General features: G+C 43.0%; 1 protein-coding gene across 1 annotated transcript in view; it reads right to left on the reverse strand.

Moving 5' to 3' along the window:
• Positions 1-5771: 5771 nt before the first annotated feature.
• LOC145413796 (uncharacterized) overlaps positions 5772-24569 on the reverse strand; it is a 21536-nt gene continuing 2738 nt past the window's right edge. The window contains exons 2-10 of the mRNA XM_080283449.1: positions 23081-24000; positions 20711-20914; positions 18901-19001; positions 18097-18222; positions 16264-16387; positions 9537-9788; positions 7119-7238; positions 6560-6717; positions 5772-5868 (exon numbers count right to left, since the gene is read on the reverse strand). Of these exons, the coding sequence (XP_080139575.1) occupies positions 5772-5868; positions 6560-6717; positions 7119-7238; positions 9537-9788; positions 16264-16387; positions 18097-18222; positions 18901-19001; positions 20711-20914; positions 23081-24000 (2102 nt within the window). The remainder of the gene's footprint in view (positions 5869-6559; positions 6718-7118; positions 7239-9536; positions 9789-16263; positions 16388-18096; positions 18223-18900; positions 19002-20710; positions 20915-23080; positions 24001-24569) is intronic.

Here is a 24569-nt window from a genome sequence, read left to right on the forward strand (position 1 = left end):
ATCTCATTTTCACACATCTCTCTCTCTAATTTTCACGCACTCTCCTTTCTCACACAATCATATCACCTGTTCATATGATGCATACCCTGGTTTTCATTTTCACACATTCTGGTCTCACTTCCACACCCCCGGCTAATCTTCACACATCCTGGTCCCTTACTGCTTTCTCATTTTCACTCACCTCTCTCTCTCTCTCTCATTCTAATTCTATCATTTCTTAACTACCCACAATCCTCCCCTCAACCCTTTCACTACGATGACGTCTGTGTTTATTCCTGTGAATACCCAACGATTTTGTGACTGGAGGAGGGCGTTAGAAATAGAGTCCTTGCACCCCTTCACTATGACGGAGATCTCTAAGCTTAATCAGTCTTACATTAGCTAGAGTAGTAGTAGTAGCAGTAATGGTAGTAGTTGTTGTTGTTGTTACTGTTGTTGGTGGTGGTGGAAAACCTGACTCATCTAAAAATGAACTTAATAGACTGCAGGCTGAAGTTGCCCTTTTCCTGATGTCCACGATTCTCCTTTCTGGGGACAGGGTATGAAGAGAGGGACGTTTGTATAACCGGACAATGAAGTCTGCCGGTTATATCAGTGCCACTAGGTGAAGGCGTCCCCCCCCCCCCAGGACCACATCTATTAGTAAACGGAGAAACAGACGTCATCGGTTTGAAGGGGACACGTTTTTATCTTTACGTGGTCAACAAAACCCAGTCTAACGTGGTCAGCTCTAGATTTGCTCATGGCACATCACTGACTATAGAGTTTGGCGAGGAAAAGAAAAAATGCAGCCACATAGATACACAACGAGAAAAGAATAGACACCGAGGTAAGAAAAATTACAAAAAAGGGCCAGAAAAGACAATGAAAATGACCGTCAAGAGGAGATAAACACAGGGACAATGGCTGAAAAACAACAGTTAAAAATACATGAAAAATGAAAAGGAAGTGAGCGACGCTGTAAACAGTGAAAGGGATTAAAAGTAAGCTCAGCAACGAAGACATACACTGGACAAGTCATACTATATAGACCGGGGAACCACAGAATACAAACATGAACCACAGTTAACAGAAGATAACGATACAGAATTAACGGAATTTGGCACTAACAGAAGTGGCCACACAACTTAAATTTAGGGGAAAGAACTGGGAGCCACAAAATAAAGAATGGAACCAGGAAACAGAGATCAGATGAACCACGATATATAGGTAGACGCCAGAGAAGACAAGAAAAATAAATATTAAAGACAAAAAGCATTAGAGAGAGAAAAAAAAAGTACCCCATTACACTAGGAAGCAACTCAAATTGTCGTCAGAATGTGGGTAAAACTGAGTGAAACAGGAACTCAGCTCCACAGAAGGAGATAAGCCTAGGCTTCTACCAGAGAAAGATGAGGAAGTTACACAGAAAAGTACCCAAAAGATGATGCTAAAGAAAGAAAACGACGTTGACATAGAGAGGATGATGCTAGACAAAAAAGAGGAAACTGACACAGAGCCACACCTATCACAATCACATCTACAATCCCAACTCGAGTCCCAGTCAGCCTGGACTCTGTAAATTCGACCAAACTTTTCGTTTTGATTGTGATAACCTGGACATTTTCCTGTTTATATTTACACTATGTCTGGTTCGTGGCCTTGTAGTAAACAGACACTGGACAATTCCGCCATTGCACTGTTTTTTTTTTCTCTCTCTCTCCCTCCGAGCCGTTGTAATCACTGTTCCCTACTAGGCTGCTTCCTGGCAGATTCCAAGTATTACTAGGGCATCCATACGCTTCACCACCATGACGTTTATTTATTTATTTTTTTACCCCATTATTGCCATCTCCAGACGACTTTAAACTGGAGAGGTCTTTCTTTAATTCCGTCGTCCAGAAAAAAAAAAAAAAAAAAAAAAAGACATCGTATTAAATAAATTTGGTCAGCCATACAAATATCTAGAATTAAATGCTTACATTTAACTGGTGAAAGACAAACAACAATGGTGGATACTGTCCAGTCTCAATTCATGAAGGTGTCTCTTATGTCTGGCGAGTGAGGATGCTTTTTCAACCTCCTAATGACAATGTGGTGTAGGAATGCTATGTATGAATTCACTAGGTATGACTGTGGCTGGTTGTGTGAATGCCATAGCTACTCATACATCTCTCATACACGACATAGATTTGTTTGTACACGTTAATACATCTTCATGCAGTATTTGGCATTCATGGTTTTCACAAGCAAGGACAGGGAACAAAATTTTGATCTAAGAACGACCTGGCTCCAAGCTCCACATACAGTATGCCCTTTGGTGCGAACACATGATACTAAAGCCACTGAGACATTGAAACCAGAGTTGCATATAATGCCTGAACTACTACTGCTACCATCGCCTATACAGTATAACATTCATGGCAGTTTGTGACTAACTGGCTCATAACACACACACACACACACACACACACACACACACACACACACACACACACACACACACACACACACACACACACACACACCACTTTCATCTACCAGGTTCATCTTCCACTGTAATTTGCTTTTGTTTACAATGTCATCGAGCTGCGCATTTTAACCTAAAGTACAAGCAGTGCTAAATTTTCCGCCGAGAGTTCCCTGGTTGCATATCGGGAATATATATTTTTTTCAGTTCATTACGTGGCTGTATTATATCCCGATCTTATAACGGCAGAAACTTAATCTTTGTTATTTTATTCAATTTGGCAGTGCTTCCTTTACTGCTCGGTCATATTTTTGGCTCATCATGACACCAGCTTTTTCAAGTTTATGCACTCTGCCAGGCTGTTTTCTTCAATTCATTGTTGCGCAGTTCATGTTTCTACAAATCCTTAACCATCAAACGTCGTATGATATTATTAGAGGTTCGAGATTTAAAAAAAAAAAATCAACTGTAGTATGGCTCTAAACCTGTATTTATACTGATTTTGTATCAGATTGGTTTGAAGTGCATGAAAGTATTATTACAGCTTTCGTTAAGTTATTCATATACTTTTCGAGAAAACAAGGAAAAAAAAAGTGACTAGATGATACCCGAAGTTTATAAGTTAAAGCACAGTGTTTACCTGATCTCTGGCTTCTGAACACAGCACTTCTAAACACTTTACAGTACTGTTGTAAAGTGTTCGAGTCAGTCTTCATTCACTGTACAAATGTTCTAGTTTGCCTGAATATTCACTGTTTTCCTTCACTTCCGCCGACAACAATGGTATTTAGTTACGACACTGATGAGACTACACTTTGGCTATACGACACTACGGTATGTACAATATATACGAGTTGCGGTGGGGTGTTTTGTTTCGCTGTACATGTGTGTTGATGGGGACGAGAGAGAGAGAGAGAGAGAGAGAGAGAGAGAGAGAGGAGGGGGGGATGGGAGAACGGTCAAAAAGAGTAGAGAGAGGGCGGGGATGGGAAAACGAACAAAGAGGGGGATAGGGGAGGGAGATGGGAAAATGGTGGAAAGAAAAATGGGACAGAAGAAATTGAGTAGGGAAGAATTAGGGAAGTGTGGGAGGAAAGCAAGAGAATGGAGAGAAAAGTAAAGGAAGGGTAGAGATGGAAAGGTATGTAGAAAGGGGAAGAGGGAAGAGTGGGAGCAGGAGGAATGAAGGAAAGAGAAAAGAGAAGGATAGTAGAATAGAATAATAGAAAAAAGAAGAAAGAAAAGTATGGATCATTATATTCTAACTCTGATCTCTATGTAAACTTCATCAACTAAATTGGCAGTTTGATCTTAATAGTTACTTTCTCCCATCTTAACTGAGCACACCAGCAGAAGAAGGAGGGGGGATATACTCCATCTTAATACAAGTGAATGATATATATATATATATATATATATATATATATATATATATATATATATATATATATATATATATATATATATATATATATATATATATATATATATAATGAATGTGTGCGTGGCCAAGTCGCAAGAGAGAGAGGAGGGTGGAGGGAGATGGGGCTGAAGAATACAGTATGATAGGGACGGCAGAAGGAACAGAGGAAATAAGAAAAGACGTAGAAGTTTTACAGTAGCTTTTTAAAGACATGCTCACAATGAATAAATGTGAATGATACAGACTGGACGTGGGTAGCCCAGCAGGAAGGGGGAGGCGGTATAAAGGTTGGAGAATACGGCGAGGACACAATACTTTTTTTTTTTTTTTTATGTAGTAATTATAGTTTGGCAGCATTGAGAATTAATGACATTCTCACGCCCTGGTTACGAATGAACCACATGTGCTACAGTATAGTGAAGAGTCAGGGGTGGGGGGAAGAAAGGAGGTGAGAGGTGGGGGTAAGAGAGATGGATCTATGATACGTCCAATGGAGGTAGACATGGAGGTTAGTCTGGTAGATTTGTTAATTCAGGAAATACTCTATCTCTGACCATAAGTGAATTATGATTGCAGACTGAATTTGTGCAGCCAAGTGGCTAGAGAAAGAGGAGGTGGGTGGGTTGGGGAATATGGCAGGGGTTAGGGAAGGAGCACAGGAAATTTGAAAAGGCATAAAGGTTGTAGTCTGCTGCCCTCGTGGATTAAAACTATCACTCAATGCGTGCCCAGTCGTATAACGAGAGAAAGGAGGATGATGAAGCTGGAGAACACGGTAGGAACGAGGAGAGGAGTAGAGGGTATGAGGACAAACGTAGAGATTGAGTCTGGTAGTTTTTTAAGAAAATACTTTCACTCTGGAGACAAGTGAAAGGTTGGAGGATACGGTAGGGAAAAGGAAAAGAGTAGTGAACATGAGAATAAACGTAAAGATAAAAGTTTGGTAGTTTTTTCACGACATATATTCACTTTCAGTAGAAGTGAACGATGCTGTATACTCGTAGACGTTTCTTGGTGCGTGCAGCTGAATAGTCGGAGCAGAGGCAGACCACTTCTCACAGGACGAACGAGGCTGGAGGCGGACACAGGCTGGGCAAGGCTGGGCTGGGTATGGCAGAGCAAGACAGGTCACTGGTATGCCAAGGCAGGGCAGGGTTCAGATTCACTACATTAATTAAGATAAATTTCCTCTCGTAACTATGACTGGCTTAAACGGAAGAATAGGAAACTGGAAGATCCGACACTCTGCTTTCCTTGTCCTGCAAAATCAAAAGTCGCTGAAAGGTCTGGCACTCCACTTCCTTGTATATCCTGCCATATGAAAGGACATGGAAAGATCGACACTCCCATTTCTTGCAAGGGATGGTAAGATTCGATACTCTCCTTTCCTTGCCCTTAATGCAAAAACAAAAAAACACTGAACAATATGGCACCTCCCTTTCCTTCTCCATTCAGCAAAAACAAGAGTGAAAGATGCTGCACTTTCATTTCTCAGTACTTCGCGAAAAAAAAAAAAAAAAAAAAAAAAAAAAGGAAGATTACACAACATGTTTTCCTTGTATATCCTCCAAAACAACACATGGGAAGCTTCGGTACTCTGCCTTTCTTGTCCCCCCTGCATAAAACAAAGAGACACGTGACGCTCAGACACTTTCCCACCTTTATCCCTCCCTCAAAAAAGAGGTCCTTTACACATCTTTTCAACAGTCACAGATCTTAACTACGGCAGGAAAATTATCGTAAATTTATCTGTGAACCAACGACCTGGCCACGGCGGAGCGCAGGCAGACGACTATTTTTTTTTTTTTAACTTGGCACACGAGGCTGGATGAGGCGGTAGAGGCAGATGAAGTCAGGTCACGGGACAGCGGGCGAAGGCAGGTGATGGGACGCTGGGATTCACTTGCCATTGCAGACGGAGGGAAGTGTTGCAGCGTAGAGGGCGACGGCGCGGTGGATAAACTCGTACTGCTCCCCTGTCTGTACCATACCGCCCCTGCAACATCACGAAGTTAGCCTAGGTCTGGTTTAGATTGGCTTGGTTAGGTTTGGTTTAGGTTGGTTTGGTTAGGTTTGGTTTGGATTGGTTTGGGTTGGTTTGGTTAGGTTTGGTTTGGACTGGTTTGGTTTGGTCTGGCTTGGTTTGGCTTGGATTGGTTTAGTTAGGTGTGGCTTGGCTTGGTTTGGTTTGGTTTGATTTGGTTAGGTTTGGTCTCGATAGGTTAAGGTAGACAAGGTTACCTCAGGGTTGGGCCGGTAGAGCAGGGCAGAATAAGGTAGGATTTAAGGTAGTTTTAGGTAGGTGCGCTCTCTCTCTCCACTAAAATTACCATCTATCTGTACCACTAGAACGTATTCTCGCCATTAATGCTAGTCGTGGAGTGCATACATAGTTTCTGATTGTTTTATATCTCTGTTTCGACAACCAAGCAGGCATTTAAAATGGGTGCTGGTCGTAATGCCCATTCATATTCTTGCATTTGTCGACAACCTATCTATTCACACTGATAACCTGTCACAACGAAACACACTAAACACTCACATTACAACAGTTTGGTCTTCATATACATCATACTCATTACAGATGATCGTTTTCCAAACAAATTTCTCGAGCATGGGGAAGGATTAAGTCTGGCTATTACTCATACGAACAGCACAGTACAGAACCAAATCTGCCACTGCCTCACCTGTCCAGCCTCATCTGACACACAATACCGAGGATATCGACACAGTCTTCCTCCAGCAGCTGATTGATGGCGATGCTGATGGCCACGAAACACCCGCTGCGACCGATGCCCGCTGAGCAGTGTACCACCACGGGGCCCAGCGCAACGCCACACCCGTTCTGACGCACGGGACCATGGAACAGGTTAGTTTGTTCATTGTGTGTGTGTGTGTGTGTGTGTGTGTGTGTGTGTGTGTGTGTGTGTGTGTGTGTGTGTGTGTGCCTCGTCATAACTCCACTTGTGAAGGTATGTGCTTGGCCAACCAATTTGGTACAAGACTCTAAAACCATCCATTGCGGATAAATTAATCTTAGGTAAGCTGAGCTGTATAATCTTTCAACAGGCAGCCGAAGCAGGTGTAGAAGCCAAAGAGATCAAACATTCCTCCCCGGCCCACCTAAATAAAATTCTCTCTTAAAACCCCACTTTGGTCCGGGCTCTGACATTGCCGATTACTTCCTAAACAGTGTACCTTTGTATTAATGAAGTAAGTTATGATGGGTTGTGAAGGGGGACTAACCTTCCTGACGTGCTCGACCTGCAGTGCCATGGCCAGCAGCTGGTTGGCCTCTGATGGCGTCTTGTGGTCAGGCCAGGCGGTGTACCAGAAGTGCAGTGTCTCGTGGCTTTCGTCCCCTCGCTGACAACACCACCGAGAGAAAACCGGTTTTAATTCACTATATGTTACAACGTATCAGCATCAGAAAACAGCCATTTATTCATGACTAACACCATCTCATCACTCTTGAAATATATCTTAGTCATACCACAGCTGAAACGGAGGGTGCTAACAGTGGCGTTTTAAGGGACGAGGGGGGAGATATAGGGGGTACTGTCACCCTTTTCTGAGCATCAGTACAGTATTATAGTATTCATGAAACTCACATTTCAGATAGACTTAAAACTTTCACAAATATTCTCCAGTCCAACCTTTCCTCTTTCGGTTACACCTATACGACATGTGTGAACACTGTCCTAGCTCCTCCTCTCCATTCCTCACAGTGAAAATCTTGAATCTGTCTCCGGAACTCAAGTTTCTTTATATCCGTGTATTGTTCAGTCAGTGGCGTCACCAGGGGTCAGATTTTGGGGGGGCTGTAGCCCTGGTGTAGGTAGAAGGGGGGGGGACAAGCGAAGCGAGCCTACGCAACTTGGGGGTACGGGGGGGGGGCGCTGTAAGCCCCCCAGGAAAATTTTTCGGAAATTGAGCAGTTTTAGGGGCATTTTTTAGGCCTACAGATGAAGAAAAAGTAAAATGAGGTCTCACAGGCTATTAATAAGAAACTTATAGGACACATGAATATTGCTGGGCCTAATACCAGGTATTAGTAAGCCTTATGATATAATGTGCACAAGGTAATTGTATAAAGCTTCTGGCACCTCATTCCCAATAACAGCCACTTTTTCTTGGCACTCATCTGAGTCATCTTTGGAGGTGCGGGTGCGAAAGAATTTCCTTATGTCACCCTGTCCCTGAAATTTTTAAATGACCTTTTCATCACTTGAGTGGCTGCTGGCTGATATCCGCAAATTTATTATTGTAGAATAGCCTATTAAAGGGAAATGACATTCAGTTCTGACAGTCGAGTGTCGTCTGAACCAACTTAGTACTGCTGACTCTTTGTATAGAGTATAGGCTAGATCTCATATCTGTAAAAACAAAAATGAACGGGTACAGTGAGGTGGCTAGCAATATACCGGAACGTAGTAACGTCTATACAGCCAATGAAACCAATACATTCAAATAAAACCGAAAACAACACAGGATTTAGCCACAGTTCACAGACACTTCTCAATGTAAACATACATTCCGAGTTCCGATACTCTGAACATTCGAATTTGTGAAAAATTGCATAGATCAGATATTTTAGACTGCATAATCCAATTTTAAAGCTCCGTGATTAATATTATATATTGTAAAATATAATAAGTCTGATAAATGTAATACAATCTTGCATTCTTTGTGCAATAATTATATTTCAAAGAAAACCAAGCTTGGAAAAAGTACATGGGAAACTAATATATTATAACTATTATGATTTGAGTCATAGGTTTACGTAAATTGTGAATAACTAATCACATTATATAGCTATAAATAATATTGTATTAAACTAATATGGATGCACGAATAAAAGTGGATTGGCGGTAGGGGGTTGGGGGAAAGCTAGGTGGGTCAATGCCGAGCTGCAAGCATACTATGTAAGCTGGTGATTTTTTATTATTATTATTATTTTGGGGAGCTGCAATTTTTTGGGGGGCTGAGTCCTTGATTTGGAGGGGCTAAGCCCCCTCTAGCCCCCCCCTGGTGACGCCACTGTGTTCAGTATTGTGTGAAATAATTACCAAACACATTTCTAAACATTTTATCTACTTTGTTTACTTGACATTATAAGACCGAAGTGTTTACCTGAACCCTGGAAGCACCAAAATACATATTAGAAAAGTACATAGTAATGAATATGATTATACATACACAACTGCTGAGATTCGCAGTGTGTCCCTTCCACTTTCAGAAAAAGCCTGACTACGTCCCTAGGTGTTAGTACCCACGTGATGGCATGGAAAGACTGACACAGATGCATCTGCTGGTGTGTTGGTGGACTGAAGATCAAACTTTTATTTTATCCTCTTGCTTTTGATGACATATTATAGAATATGTTCTTGTTATGTCCTGACTGTATTATGCAGTTTTAGAAAGCGTTGCTGTAGTCAAAGAACAATGGGAGTTATATTTACTTCCATCAATTCGAAACAGCTTTTCTAAGGTTCAAGCAAGGAAGAAAGAAGCATAGGCTAAAGCCCGAAAACCTGTTTCCTCCGAAAAAAGAGCCAAATAAAACCCTCTATAAATAGCAACAATAGTGACAAAATACGTCATCGAAGTGAACGGATAAATAATAGGCCCGTATGACTTGTAGGTAAGCTGATATCCCCTTACCTGTACGAAGAGCTGCCTGATGGTGTATCCGTTCTTGTTGATAACCTGCCTGACGGTGACAGTGATGTCCCCGTAGGTGGCTGAATGTGTGGGTATGTAGGGCTCGCACTTAACCCGCTGCTTCTCTTGCAGGCGTGTGATCATGACGATGGCGGGAGTGCGCTCCTGCAACACCAGCTGCCACATGTCCACCACAGTGTGAGGCAGCGGACCCTGAGTAACGATGTACGCCCGTTCCTCACCGTCATAACCCTAAGCACAGAGTGGATGTTATATCAATGAAGATATACCTTGTAGCACACACACACACACACACACACACACACACACACACACACACACACACACACACACACACATATATATATATATATATATATATATATATATATATATATATATATAGTAAATATACACGAGATGCTACCTAGAAGTTCGGGGAACTTGTCTATGAAAGAAAAATTACTAACAATAACTCCTAGTTTCCACCGTCTCCTTTGAAGTAGTCCTCTTGGGCATGTATACAGCGATCCCACCGGTTTTTCCAAGATTCCATGCCTCCCCGGAAGTCCTCAAGTGTGACTGTATTGAGCAACTCCTGCGATACTCCCTGTATGTCCTCAATCAATTAATCAAGAGGGGGCCAACACTGCAGGGCACATAGCCTCACTCACCCCCCGACTCCACCCACGCGGGTCACTTCGTTCGGCCCTCCAGGCAGCGACTCTTCCTCCTCTAAGTATCTCCCGACAGGAGTGATCGACCTACTCCAGCCATGAGTTACGTGGCCTTCCCCTTGGCCTCCGCCACCCTGGGGTATCTCGTTCAGAGATCACCCTGACAGCAGGATCAGCCTCAGGAAATTGGGCCACGTGCCCATATAGCTGGAGTTGGCGTAGACGTATTATGTGGGTAATAGGCCTCGATTCAGTCTCACGGTGTTGTCGCTCGTTACGCTCCCGGTTGTACCAGCTATATCCCATGATCCTGTGAAGACACTTAGTACCAAAGGAGTCAATTTGCCGCTTCAAGTCACTGTTTAGTGTCCATGTCTCACAGCCATAAAGTAAGACAGGGAGCACCGGAGCCTTGAAGCTGCGAATTTTCGTCCATCTACACATACAACGTGTCTAAATCCTTTCAGCTGGAATTTTAACATGGGAACGGGAAAAAGTCGCAGGGAGCGAAAAAGCTGAACTGAAGGATGAGGAATGACATGTTTTTGGATGCCAGGAACTGCCGAACAACGAATAATGTGTGGGCGGGCGCATTATCACCGTGGAAAACTCATTGTTCTTCTAATTGAGGACTTCCAAAGATGAACGGAATCTTGGAAAAACCGATGGGATCACTGTGTACTCGTATATACCCAAGAGAACTACGGCGAAGGAGACGGTAGAAACTGGGAGTAAGGGTTGGTAATTTTTCTTTCATAGTCAAATTCCCCCAACCTTTCGGTAGTACCTCGTGCATGTATGTATGTATGTATGTAGCGAGAGAGAGAGAGAGAGAGAGAGAGAGAGAGAGAGAGAGAGAGAGAGAGAGAGAGAGAACAGAAACAGATAGATGGACGATATAGGTCAGTGCTAAACTCAGTAGGTCAAGTTAGAAATTACTGAGTCTTTTTTCAGGTCACGGTGGGTTTTCTTTTCACTTCTACTGAAGTGAAAGAGCAAGGTTTTGGCCTCTCTCTTCTCCCCCCCCCCCCACGCCTCGTCTCTAATCTATGAGTCGTTGACATCGGAGGGGAATGTGACTTACAAACAAAATTGGTTATAACGAAGCCCAATGAGCTTCTAGAAACTCAAATTTCTTGAAAACTCAAAGGTAAGAAGACTTACCCAAAATAACATCACTCAGTGAAACATATAAAACCACTGTAACACTGCATTAAATCATACTGGAAATTTGTTGTTTAACCAACAATTCACTCATCACAGTAAAACCACAAACAAGCAAGAACACAACACAATGGGGTCATAAGTTCTAGACGGATTTCGTAACACTTCCTCTACTGTATATTTTGTTTGTAACACTATGATATCTTCTTATAGATTACTGATGGAAATGTAGATATGATCACCTAAACAATACCTATAATACCTCGTTATCGTCATATATATTAATGATCCAAACGATGTAAATATTAATAATACAAAATCAACAAACACTTGAATAGCAAGGTGTAATATGCAAAATATGTTCGCCGGGGAAAAAGTACTACGAAGTCGCCTTAGTTACCGAAAACACGGAACAGCAAAAGTCAAAAAAATACGGCGGGAAAACAAACAAGGTAGCACCACAACACCACTCCACACAAGGTTCTCACTGATGAATATTTCACCCTCTCGCTGGGGTCGCAGGACAGAAATAGCCCACTGACATTTTCCTTTTCACACCAGGGTATATATTTAGCTCCGCGGAATAATACGAAGATATAGAACCGCACCTCCTCCCTGTATAGCAACAATGAATGAGTTATGTTCGTTAAAGGAATGTTTCGACGTCATCATCTGAAGGTTAAGGTACTAAATATATTTTTGACCACGTCTACTTTTAGTTTCATTTTGTCTCATTTTATTTCCCTGTGTGTGTGTGTGTGTGTGTGTGTGTGTGTGTGTGTGTGTGTGTGTGTGTGTGTGTGTGTGTGTGTGTGTGTGTGTGTGTGTATTTCCAGGAAATTAATATCAAAATTTTATACATCTTTTCGTCTGTACGGATATCATCCCTCCAGTAGGCCTAATGTTTTTTCTCCTAATTACTTTCGTCTTTTCGTGGAAGGTCGGGGAGCCCTCACCATCCATTCACCCGATCCAGTACTGCCTTCGGGTGACTGCACTGAGTGACAAGTCAAGTGGTAACCTGTGTCCCTGGAAGTCATTTACTATGATGGGTAGTAAACATATAACCAACTGACGCCTGATGGTCCAGTGGGTTAAGGTGCTCCAACCGAATTCCACTCGGAGTTGGGTGAGGCTAGCCACCCTCGCCATAAATGTCGGGACTGAGTAACCTACCCCAGGATCCCTACGCGATGGGCCGAAAAAGAAGAGGATAGCAGACAGATGGATCGACCTATTTTTGCAAGTAGAATTGCTGGTTACATCTATCAACTTTGCATAAAAATATGATTTTATATACTAAATTGTTGCGTCTGTAGGTTTCAGATTATGTGCTGAATATAATTTTTTTTTTTTTTTTTTTTTTAATAGAGAGAGAGAAAGACAGTTTACTCTGACTTGCCTCAGGTTACTGGTTACGGTCCATCTTGTTTCGCTGCTGAATTATTTGGTGGCGGAAGGAATTCAGTCATGAATATTGGCCGGAATAAAATCCAAAGTCCATCTTTGTGGCGGGAAAAAAAAAAAAAAAAATCTGGCATTTTACTATATGCGAGGTTCCACCGCACGTCTGTCTGTCTGTCTGTTGGTCACCTTATCTCTGAAAGCGATTAGACGAATCAAAATGATACTTGCCATAACTTTACTCTCTGTCCCTGCAAGTGTCGAGTAAATAATGGATTTTCTCTTTCACCCCCTTCTCCTTTGCTCTCCCGTGATGAGCTCTACAAATTACTTAATTTTCTTTAGAAATTAAATATATCTGCATGACAGCTTCAGGCCATCTGAAGATATATATGTATAGAGAGAGAGAGAGAGAGAGAGAGAGAGAGAGAGAGAGAGAGAGAGAGAGAGCACTGTACTTAAGATTTTGATGATTACATGCTTATATGTAAGTACCTACTTATATATATATATATATATATATATATATATATATATATATATATATATATATATATATATATCAATCAATCAATCAATCATTTCCTGTGGCACCCTCGGGGATGCATAGGGCCTCGATGAACTCACACCACCACATCCTATCTTGTGCTAACTCCTCAAGATCTCCCCAACACTCATCTCCAGCTTCCCGTCTCATTGTCCTCACCCACGTCTCTTTTGGCCTTCCCCTACCTCTCCTACCAAGTGCCACCCACCCTGGTGTACCTCGTACTATTCCCTGTCTCCTATACACATGTCCTAGCCACTTCCATCGTGAGAACCTAACATATTCATCGACCGGCTGCACTCCCGTTATTTCTCTAATTCTACTATTTGGTATCCTTTCCCACCACTTAACTCCTAATATTCTTCTAAGTGCTTTATTTTCAAATACCAAGAATTTATTTTCCATAACCACTGTGCTGTACCAAGACTCGTGTCCATAAATTAAGATACTCCTAACCATTACCTTATAAAGTTTGATTTTTGTATGCACAGAGAAATTGTTATTATTCCAAATATTTTTAAGCATTCCCATTGCCTGATTAGCCTTCTTTAACCTTTCCTCGAATTCAAAGTTCAAAGAACCATCCTTGGCTAAATAAGTACCTAAATATTTAAACCTATCAACTTGCTTTACAACCATACCTCCAATTACACATTCCTGCGCATTTTCCATATTCATATTGATTATTTCAGTTTTTCCACAATTAATAACCAAACCCACCTTGCGACCTTCACTCACCAAACAGTCCAACACTCTCTGCATCTCTTCTGGCCCATCACAAATCAAAACTATATCATCTGCATAATCTAAATCCAAAAGTTTCCTGTTCTCTCCCCAAAGTATACCTGCACCGGTTTCTGTTCCAACGCGTTTCATAATGTAATCAATGACCAATATAAATAGTAAAGGCGATAGAACACCACCTTGAATTACTCCGGGACTTGACTTCAAACGAATCACTCAGACAACCATCAACCATCACTTTACAAAATGTGTCCTCATGCATGTTCATAATGACCCTCACAAACTCCTCTGGTATTCCATAATGTCTCATGATCTTCCCCATAGTCTCTCTCGAAACACTATCAAAAGCCTTTTCAAAATCAACAAAACAAAGACTTAACGGTACTCTCATTTCATTAACTTGCTGCATCAAATGCCTAACTATAAAGATCTGATCATTGCAACCACGTCCCTTTCTAAAACCAGCCTGTTCATCCCTCAGAATACCCTCAACCACCGGCTCCAACCTATTTAACAACACTCTACTGAAAACTTTCAAAGCTATCGGTGACAAAGAGATTCCCCTCCAATTACCACATTCACTAAGGTTTCCCTTCTTCGGAACTTTAACAATTACACCATTCTTCCAAACTGATGGTAGTAACCCCGTCACCCATATCTTATTGAATAGCTTGGTCAAGATCATTATTAATCTATCCCCCTCCACTTTAAACATTTCCGGAAATAAACCATCCTCCCCTGGTGCCTTATTATTCTTTAACTGTTTTACTGCTTTCTCCACTTCTGCAAGCCTCAACTCTCCTGTTTCTATATTTAAATCTTCCTGAGCAGACGGTATATCCTCTTCTGGTGGTATTGGTCTATTAAGAACTGTCTCAAAATGCTCTTTCCATCTGTTTTTAATATCTCCATCTTTGGTCAATAAATTTCCTTCCCTGTCTCTAACTGGTATTTCCTTGCGTTTACCTGCATTACCACTCAGTTCTCTAATCGATTCATATGCTATTCTTTGACTCTGTCCATCATTTTTGTTTATTAAGATTTCAGTCTCTGCAACCTTTTCATCCACACATCTTCTTTTATCTCTCCTAGCTAACCTTCTTACTTCTGAATTCAAACTCCAGTACGCAGCTCTTGCTAATTCAATCTCTCGTTCATCAACGCATTGCATCTCACTCCTCAATTTAGCCTCACCTCTCTTTTTTATCATATCCCACGTTTCCTCTGATATCCATTTCTTTCTCCTGAATCTATGTCTCCTTCCAATCGTACATTCAGCAGTCTCATGCAAAACTTTGTTCACATCCTCCCACATCTCATCTACACTTCTCTCCCCTCTTCCAACGTTTCCAACACCAAAAACCTATTTCTGCATTCTAATCTGAATTCCTCCTTTTCTTCTCCTTCCCTTCTAAGCTTAACAATATCGTATCTACCAACACCAGATTTTTCCTTCTTCTGATTTTTAAGTTTAAACCTTATTTTTGCAATGCTGAGTTGATGGTCACTACCAATATCCGCTCCCCGTTTAACATGAACATCTAGCAGAGAACTTCTATGCCTCCTACTGATAGCGATGTGATCAATCTGATTTTTATATTTTCCACACGGCGACACCCAAGTTGTCTTGTGTATATTACAATGCTGAAAGAGTGTGCCCCCGATGACTAAGTCATTTGCTAGACAGAAGCTTCCAAACCTCACTCCGTTTTCACTCATCCTACTACCAACTCCCATCTTACCCATACATGCCTCAAATCCCTCATTTGAACAGCCCATTACTGCATTAAAGTCTCCAACGCAGATCAAAACATCATGTCTAGGTACCCTTCCTACTCCTTCTTGCAACTTTTCATAAAATGTGTCTTTCCTTTCATCGAGTGCATCATTAGTAGGTGCATAACACACAAACAGACTGATGTTGCCATGATTTGATTTAAACCGTGCGTATAACAATCGCTCATCTATAGGATCCCACTCACATAAAGCCTTATTTGCCTTACAACCCAGCAACAATCCTACTCCCTGATAATGCATTCCGTCCTGTCGGCCAGATATCAATATATATATATATATATATATATATATATATATATATATATATATATATATATATATATATATGAGACGTTGTCGGTCTGAAGGGGGGTTAAAAATGCCGAGCAATGTCAATGAGAAGCGATGGTCTCACCCTGACGAAGTTGGCGTTAATGTACTGTCCTGCGGGATGGGGCGACTGTAGCACTACCCTGGTAGCCTCGTTGGGAAGCACAGTGCGGTACCGGTTCTTGGTGGCAGACCCCGGCACCTCACACCTGACACACAACAGCACATGTTAGGCATAGGTATCGGTGAGGACAGGGCAACAGAGTGGATAAAGGGTAAGCAGTAAACACACGTGAGCTATGGAGGTAATTTCAAGGCATAGGATCCCCAAACAAACAAAGTGGGAATATGGATGTTAAGGAAATAAGAGACAGAGATATAGGGCAAGTGACTTCATAACAAAGTGGAGTTGGGATAAGGGTGATAAAGTGAGAGACAGAGGCAGGTAACTGGCAAAGGACAAAGTAACACGGTAAACTGAAGTTATGGAGAAGACTAGGATAAGTTGAGAGACAGACGCAGATGTACGGAAAACATCATGGCGGAGTGGCTTAAGTAATAAAAGGAGAGAGATGCAGGAAGATGTAAGACACTGAGAGTGAGGAGGACAGAATAAATAAAAAAAAAAAAAAGGAAAACGAAAAGAAAAGAAAGTAAACCACGAAAGCAGAGAGCTAATAAATTGTCACTATTATTATTAAAACCTTGACCTCAAGGTCCCTTTATAGCTCGGCTTCCAGTAAGCAATGACTGTGGAAATTTTTCTTTATCAAAATTATTTATCCTTGGGCAATTTGACGGCGTTCTAATTATTATTATTATTATTATTATTATTATTATTAGCATTAGCATTGTTAGCATTATTACATAAGCATTAGCATTATCATCATCTTCATCATCATCACCCTGTTTCATGGGCAAGATTCCGTAAAAGAAAAAGACTAAACACGTCAATTTAACAACAGTCCTCAGTGCAGGCTATCAACTGATATCCCTCATACATACAGCCACTCATCATTCAACCTAAAAAAATACGCGCCCGGCTTTATCCAGCGCACTAGCCTCTTCAATATAATGAAGTATTATTCACTTCATTCGAAGATTTTTTTTTTTTTTTTTTTTCAGTTTAGGAGCGGCTTTTCAAACTCGAGGGGGAAGGGGTAGATACTGTTCCTTCACCCCTTCACTATAAAAATATCTCCCCTAAGAATGCAACTGTTCGCAGGAGGCAAGCAATATACCAATAGACTACGCCATCTAATGCACGAGGACAAAATGCACTCTACAATGATGAATACACAGAGGTCTGGTTTATGTTACCGCCCTGAACTCCTTCACATATGATGACGTCTTGTGCACTTTATTCTTGCTGCCAAAGGACGATTTTATGCAGTGTAATAAGAAATCTCCCACAGTGATCGGGTTGTTATGAATGATGGTTATAATTACTTTGGGTTAGAGAGGTCCTTTTCTGAAATGGAGAAAGTCGTCAGTTCAAAAATCCTCTCCTAAGCTGAACAAAATCGTCCTAGAGGAGCAAAGAATGAAATAGAAAAGGCGTTACTGGATTCAAGAATTTAATACGGTTACCTTCGACATTAATAATCCACACTCGTCCCTCCTCACCATGCGAAAAGGAACACTACGGGATTTTGCACAGCATTTGCACAGCATCACACCACCACCACCATCACCACTACAATCACTATCACCGTCATCATCACATCACATCACCAACAGCACCGTCACACCACATCACCACCAGTACCATCACTATCACCATCATCATCATCATCACATCTCATCACCACCAGCACTGCCACACCACATCACCAGCATCATCGCATCACGACATCATGAGCACACCGAGACCATAACCAGTGCCATCCTTTACATCACCATTCCTAATATCACTTACTTGTCGGGGTGGTTGAGCGGCACCTCCCAGAACTCAGCGTGAAGAGATCGTACCTCCTTGAGACACTGCCGCAGCTGACGCCGACTCATTCGATTGCCGGCAGTCATCAGGAACTCCTCCGGCGTGCTGGGGGCAGGACAGGAAGGGAGATTTATTGCGTTCATGGTAATGGTAAAGCTGAATAGTTACTTTGTTGCCATGCTCTAACCGAGTATGATGAAACTGTTATATCTCATTTACACCTGCCGGCAATGGCTTCCAAACTGGGAGGGGCATGGGGAGCTGGGATTCTTCATGGTGCATCAGTATCACACAAGAGGATATTAAGTGCGACAAGCAAGGTAAATGGCTGAGGAAGAAGTGTTACGAAATCTCACAGGCCATCTAGAATGTGATCAGATATTTTTACAACTGAAACCGAGAAGGTCTGGACAAACCTCCAATATGTGATAATAATTTCTGAAGCCTGTGATAGAGCACCATGTCTGACTTTTCTGTATCATTGGTGACTACACACTGTAATATGGGATGCAGGCTGATTCATATCTAACAATTACAGGTGCTACAAAAATGATCATTAAAAAAAAAAAAAAAAAAAATTTTGCTTATACTTTCCCGCAATCGCCTTCAATTTCACTCCGATGCCATCTCCAAACAATTTCGAGGGGTGAGACACAACCTTCATTTACCTCTCCGCTACTTGGCCCACTCCTAAGCAAATAAAACTGTCTGAAGGTAGGATGAATGAGGTACAGAATATATCACTGGGTTGAAGAGGCCAATAAAGGAAGGCTTCACGCTTACCAGTGTCGAGGGGGTGAAGAGACCTCTGGCGGCGGGCAGTTGGGTCCCAGCTCCAGCGTCAGGCTCGTGTTCGATCCCCGCCTCTCCAGCAGACCCTTCGCCTGTATGCCAGCAATACCTCAATTAATCCTCTCATGATCGGAACAACTCTGGCGTTCTATTACACTAAAGCCAAGTGATTTTGTTCAGCCAAGAGTCAGCAACAGGCATCTGAGAGTGTTAATACTGTTACTTTTAACCCTTTGGCTGCTGTTAGTTTCCATGGGTTGAATAAAATCGTCTGGTGTTAGTTGGAATATATACAATGCTATTTTTTTCTTTTTAATTCATGGATGTCCTATTTTCGATTTACTTTACCAAGGCGTATAATTGGCATCTCTCCATCTTAAAAGCTGAGCTGTAACAGGAAATTAACACTAGAGTATAGCGCTTGTCACGAAGGGCAAGGAAAAGTTGCAGAAACACAGTATTTCTTATTCCGCCCCTAAGGTAGTGAAAATAAAGCTACAAAGAATGAATAACTGCACCAGGTTAAAGTCAATGAGCTACGGTAATGCCAGAAATGAACCAACCATACAAGTCACGAAGTGTTTGGTATCCTTGTGTACGACGAGGCTTATTTCCAGGTGGTACTGAAAGTTTTGTGGCACCTTTTTATTGGTGATTTATTATGCCTAGTACATCTTGATACAGTATTCTCTTTTGTCACATGTATGTTTTTAGCACGGCATGACATTTATAAGAGGCTGAAATGGTGTACTATGCAAAATAAATCATAGAGGAAGAGGTGCTACTCGTACGAGGTTACCCGCACCCCATGTCAACGAGAATACGAGTATGAAGGGGGGAAGAGAAGGGAAGACGGGGAAAGGTAGAGGGAAGGGTGATAGGAAGAGGGAAGGGGAGGGGGGAGACAGGATGAGAATGAGGATGAGGAGAGGGAAAGAGGGCAGGGGGAGGATGCGACTGGAGAAAGGAAAAGAGAAGGGGGAGGAAAATGGAGAACCAAGAGGGGGAAGAAAGGGAAAGGAAAAAGGAGGGAATGGAAAATGGGAAGGAAGAAGAGGAAGAGGACGAAAGGGGAGGGAGAAGATGATGGAAAAGGGGGTGGGAGTAGACGAGGAGGAGGGAATGGGAGGGGGAAGAGGAAATGGAGAGAGGAGAGAGAGAGAAAGAGAGAGAGAGAGGAAAGGGGAGAGGGAGGGAGGAAGAGAGGGAGGGGTAGGGTAGGGAACGACTAGAGGAGCATATGGTTAAGCAGGTGAGTGAAGCACCACACGTGACATAAACTGAGTAATCTTTTTATATCATTAAGTCACCAAACTAGCTCACCAGCCATACAAAAGGAGGCACTGATTGGGGGTCTTGATACCACATTGAGAATTAAACACACACACACACACACACACACACACACATACACACAGAGGGGGGTTTGCGGGGAAGATACAATACTCTCAATCGAACCTGGAGCCTCTTCTGGTGTGAAATAGTTGGGAACATTTGCGTGTGCATAAAGTGAGACAATTTTTTTTTTTTTTTAAATACCTGAGGAGGGTCAAAGTTGGGTTAAAACTGTTGTCTTTTCCCAACAGTACAGAACAGGAAAAATTGCTCTAATTGCTTATGTACTCTCACAATCATCATCATCATCACCACTATAATCTTAGCCTGAATTCCCACATGAGAGATGAACGGGCGTAGGATCCAGAAAAAAAGAAAAGGAAAGCACAAACGCTGAAAAACCGAACAATATGCTTAATGGAACAAGCACTACCGTCGTTCAAACCTCACTCCCACTGTCACTGACCTTTATTCTGATGGGCTCTGCGTGGAGGTGTGTGAGGGGGTCGAGGTGATGGGCGGGGGATGGGGGAGCCTGAGCGAGTGCGGTGGTGGGGGCGGTGGTGGTGGTGGGGGCGGGGGTGGGGGGCTGCACGGTGGGGGAGGGGATGTGCCACTCCTCCTCCGCCTTCAGTCTGTCCCTCCAGTGCACCCTCAGAGCCACCATCACCTGGGAAAAAAAGAATTCATTCATTTTCAATATGTTGGTCCTTTGGCAGCTTATTTCCCTTAGCTCAGTGACAGAATAAGATTATTACTATGGCTCTGTATCCTTTCCACAGCACTTCTTCGTGACTAGCACCATATTTCCAGCGGTATCTCGTATTACAACCCAGTACTAGAGATGGAGAGATGTCAATTTTACGCTTAGTTAAAGTGAACAGTGTACAGAAACTGATCCATTCGCTACGGAACCATATATATATATATATATATATATATATATATATATATATATATATATATATATATATATATATATATATATATTAACTTTCGACACGGTGACGTCTCCTACATTTCCTCCCCCACCGAGAAAATACAAAGTTGACCTCTTCAATACGATACAATTTATATTATCTAAATCTGTGCGGTGCCATTTTCATTCTATCTGCTACCGCCTGCAGACTGTACAAGTTGATCCTTTTTAGATCTAATTTTTAACCCTTTCAACACAATGATCTCGTATATTTCATTCTTGCTAACACCTGAGTCATTTTTGCTAACACCTAAGTCACTTTTGCTAACACCTAAGTCATTTTTGCTAATACCTGAGTCATTCCTGCTAACACCTGAGTCATTCTTGCTAACACCTAAGTCATTCTTGCTAACACCTGAGTCACTTTTGCTAACACTTGAGTCATTCTTGCTAACATCTGAATTATTCTTCCTAACACCCGAGTCACTCTTGCTAACACCTGAGTCTCACCATCGCCTGAAACATGCACGAGTTTACCCCATCTCCACAATCATGTCCTTTTGCATTTATTTTTGCTAACGTCTGATGATTTTGCTTATTTTATGGAAGACCTCTCGTTGTGAAGGGGTTGGATCATGCAGAGAGAGAGAGAGAGAGAGAGAGAGAGAGAGAGAGAGAATTACGATTTCCAAAATCAAATTAAAGAAACTCCCAAAGATGAAGGATGGAAAGTTAAAATACCGCCATCTTCAACTCTTGCACTATAAGAGGTATCTCCTAAGTCAGACCAAATCTCCTGATGGTAGCAAAAAAAAAAACGCAAAATCAGTCACTTTCTTGAGGGCGTAAGCTGTAATTTTGTAAGAGTCTAACCCCTTCAGTACGATGACGTCTTGTTTGTAGCTCACTCTTGCTGCTACCAGATGATTCTATTCATCATTAACCCCTGGTACTTAAGGGGTTAATGAAGGCTGTTTGTAACCTCTCCAGACCCTAGAATTGATGATCCTCCGGTGGTGAAAGGTCAATGAATGCGATATCTAACTCTTTCATTTCCAAAAGTGTCCCCTAAGCTGAATAAAACTGTTTGGTGGTAGCAAGAGTAAAAAAAAAATATCTGAGTTTTTTGAAAGAGTTGAATACAGTAATACAGGCGCTGCAAGTACACAGAAGTTGTCATAGATGAGAATATGATAAGCTTCGTTAACCTTTTGTGGGAATTATTACTTCTGTTAATTTTGCTTATACTATTTTCCTAAGTGCTATAGATTAAAATAAGTGATTCGTTAAAAGGGACAGGTGTATATAGTATGTAGGTGAGCGGTGAGTGTGTAAGGTGAGGAGAGTACGTGCTGTGTTAGGATGAATAGTGGTATCAGTGTCAGTGGTGAGTCTGTAAGGTGCAGTGGTGAGTGTGTAAGGTGAGTGTGATTGCTCCAGTGGTGGGTGTATAAGATGAGTGTGATTGCTGCAATGTGGTGAGTGTGTAAAGTGAGTGTGATTGCTGCAGAATGGTGAGTGTGTAATGTGAGTGTGATTGCTGCAGAGTGGTGAGTGTGTAAGGTGGGTCTATTGGTGACTGTGTATGGTGAGTGTGAATGGTAGTGAGTGTGTATAAAGTTGATAAGTGGTGACGATGTATGCAGCTGATGAGTGGTGAATGTCTCTGTTTGTGAGTGGTGAGTGTATAAGGTGAGTATGATTGGTGGTGAGTGTATAATCTGATTATGACTGGAGGTGACGTTGTGGGTGATGAGCGTGTAAAGTGAGTTATCAATGTGCATACAGTGTCGCCAGAATGTCAGAGGAAAATTGTGTATGGTGAGTATGAATGATTGTGATGTGCTGAGTAATAAGACAATATGAATGTTTGGTGACTGCCGTAGGGTGACTGGGGTGTGTGGTGTGGGTACTGACCACAATAAGTATGATGAGCAGCATGATGGATCCTAGGAGTATGGTGGGTGTGACGGGCGTGGCGGGGCGTGTGGATGGCCCCACCCTGGCCAGCACAGGGGTGCCCTCCTCTGCCTCCATTTCGTCACTCCTCACTCCTACCCCATTCCCGCTGGGGTTCTTCGCTCTCTGCTGCCGAGAGCCACCGAGGGCGGCAGTGGTGGCGGGGGCGGGGTTCTGGCCCCCCTGAGTCATCATCTGTAGCAGGGAGTCCAGCCCTCCGCCTGGTCTCTCCCTGGGGGAGGGGTCCGCTGTGGTGGGTTGGGGGCCAGGCCAGCCCCCACGGTAGTCCTGAGCTGGGGCTGAGGCAGGAGCCCCTTCCCGTCCGACAGACAGCCCTGTTTGGCCCCGCACCAGGCCCACGATGGAGTCATTGTGGGGCAGTCGCCGCTCACTCCCTGCCCCGTGTTGGCCCCTCCCCGAACCCTCCCCCTCGCTCCCTCCCCCACCCCCACCCCGCCCCAGCGAGCGTTCCAGTTGGCGGGAGGGTAGGGCGGGCGGTCGGGGCTGCTGGGTGTCAGCGGGCACGGTACGGGGCAGGTAGGGGTCAGTGCGGGCCCCGAGCACGGGCAAGGGCACAGGGGGCCACCACAGACGATCCTGGTAGCGGCGGGGCAGGACAGGACCCTGGTCAGGTTCGGGGTAGTACTGGTAGCGGCCCCGGGGCTCCCCCACCTCATAGTCCACGCGGGGGCCAGCTGCCCCCTCACCGTGCTGCCCATACCCACTGTACCCGTACCCCGACCTTCCCCCAGGGTAGTGGAGGGGGCGCTGCACTCCACCGGTGCCGCCATATTCCTCCCCTGTCCCGGCAGTCCCAGTCCCCGACCCCGTCCCCGACCCCGGCCAGCTGGAGGTGGGGGGATACACCACGCTGCACCCTGCAAAATAGAAACACAAACCTCCCAGTAATTATGCACCACCAGCCATTACCAAACACCACTCTCAGTACAATCTCACATGAAGTACTGCATCCAGAAACGCACTTGTGTATTTTACGCTTAGCACAACAACAACACGCGAGTAACACACAGCACATCTACAGTCGTATCCACACACATCATCCTCTTCATCTAACCCCTAATTTACATCTTAGACGCACGAGAGAGAGAGAGAGAGAGAGAGAGAGAGAGAGAGAGAGAGAGAGAGAGAGAGAGAGAGAGAGAGAGAGAGAGAGAGAGAGAGAGAGAGAGAGAGAGAGAGAGAGAGAGAGAGACACACACACACACACACACACACACACACAAAAATGGGAGTGATGACGATGAGAAGTGTCTCTGCAACGGTACTTCCTAATTATTAACTTGCTACCACAGTGACTTGATTTTTGGGGTGCCGTTACCGACCTATATCTTGTCATCTTGTCTTGGCTAAGCAAGTTGGTCCTGACATTTAAGATGAGACTGACCAGCCTCATTCATCCCTGAGTGGCATTACATGAGCAATAAAC

The sequence above is a fragment of the Coenobita brevimanus genome, chromosome 97 (genome assembly GCF_032717465.1).
Source record: "Coenobita brevimanus isolate Jiangsu-jjx chromosome 97, ASM3271746v2, whole genome shotgun sequence".
Taxonomy (NCBI): domain Eukaryota; kingdom Metazoa; phylum Arthropoda; class Malacostraca; order Decapoda; family Coenobitidae; genus Coenobita; species Coenobita brevimanus.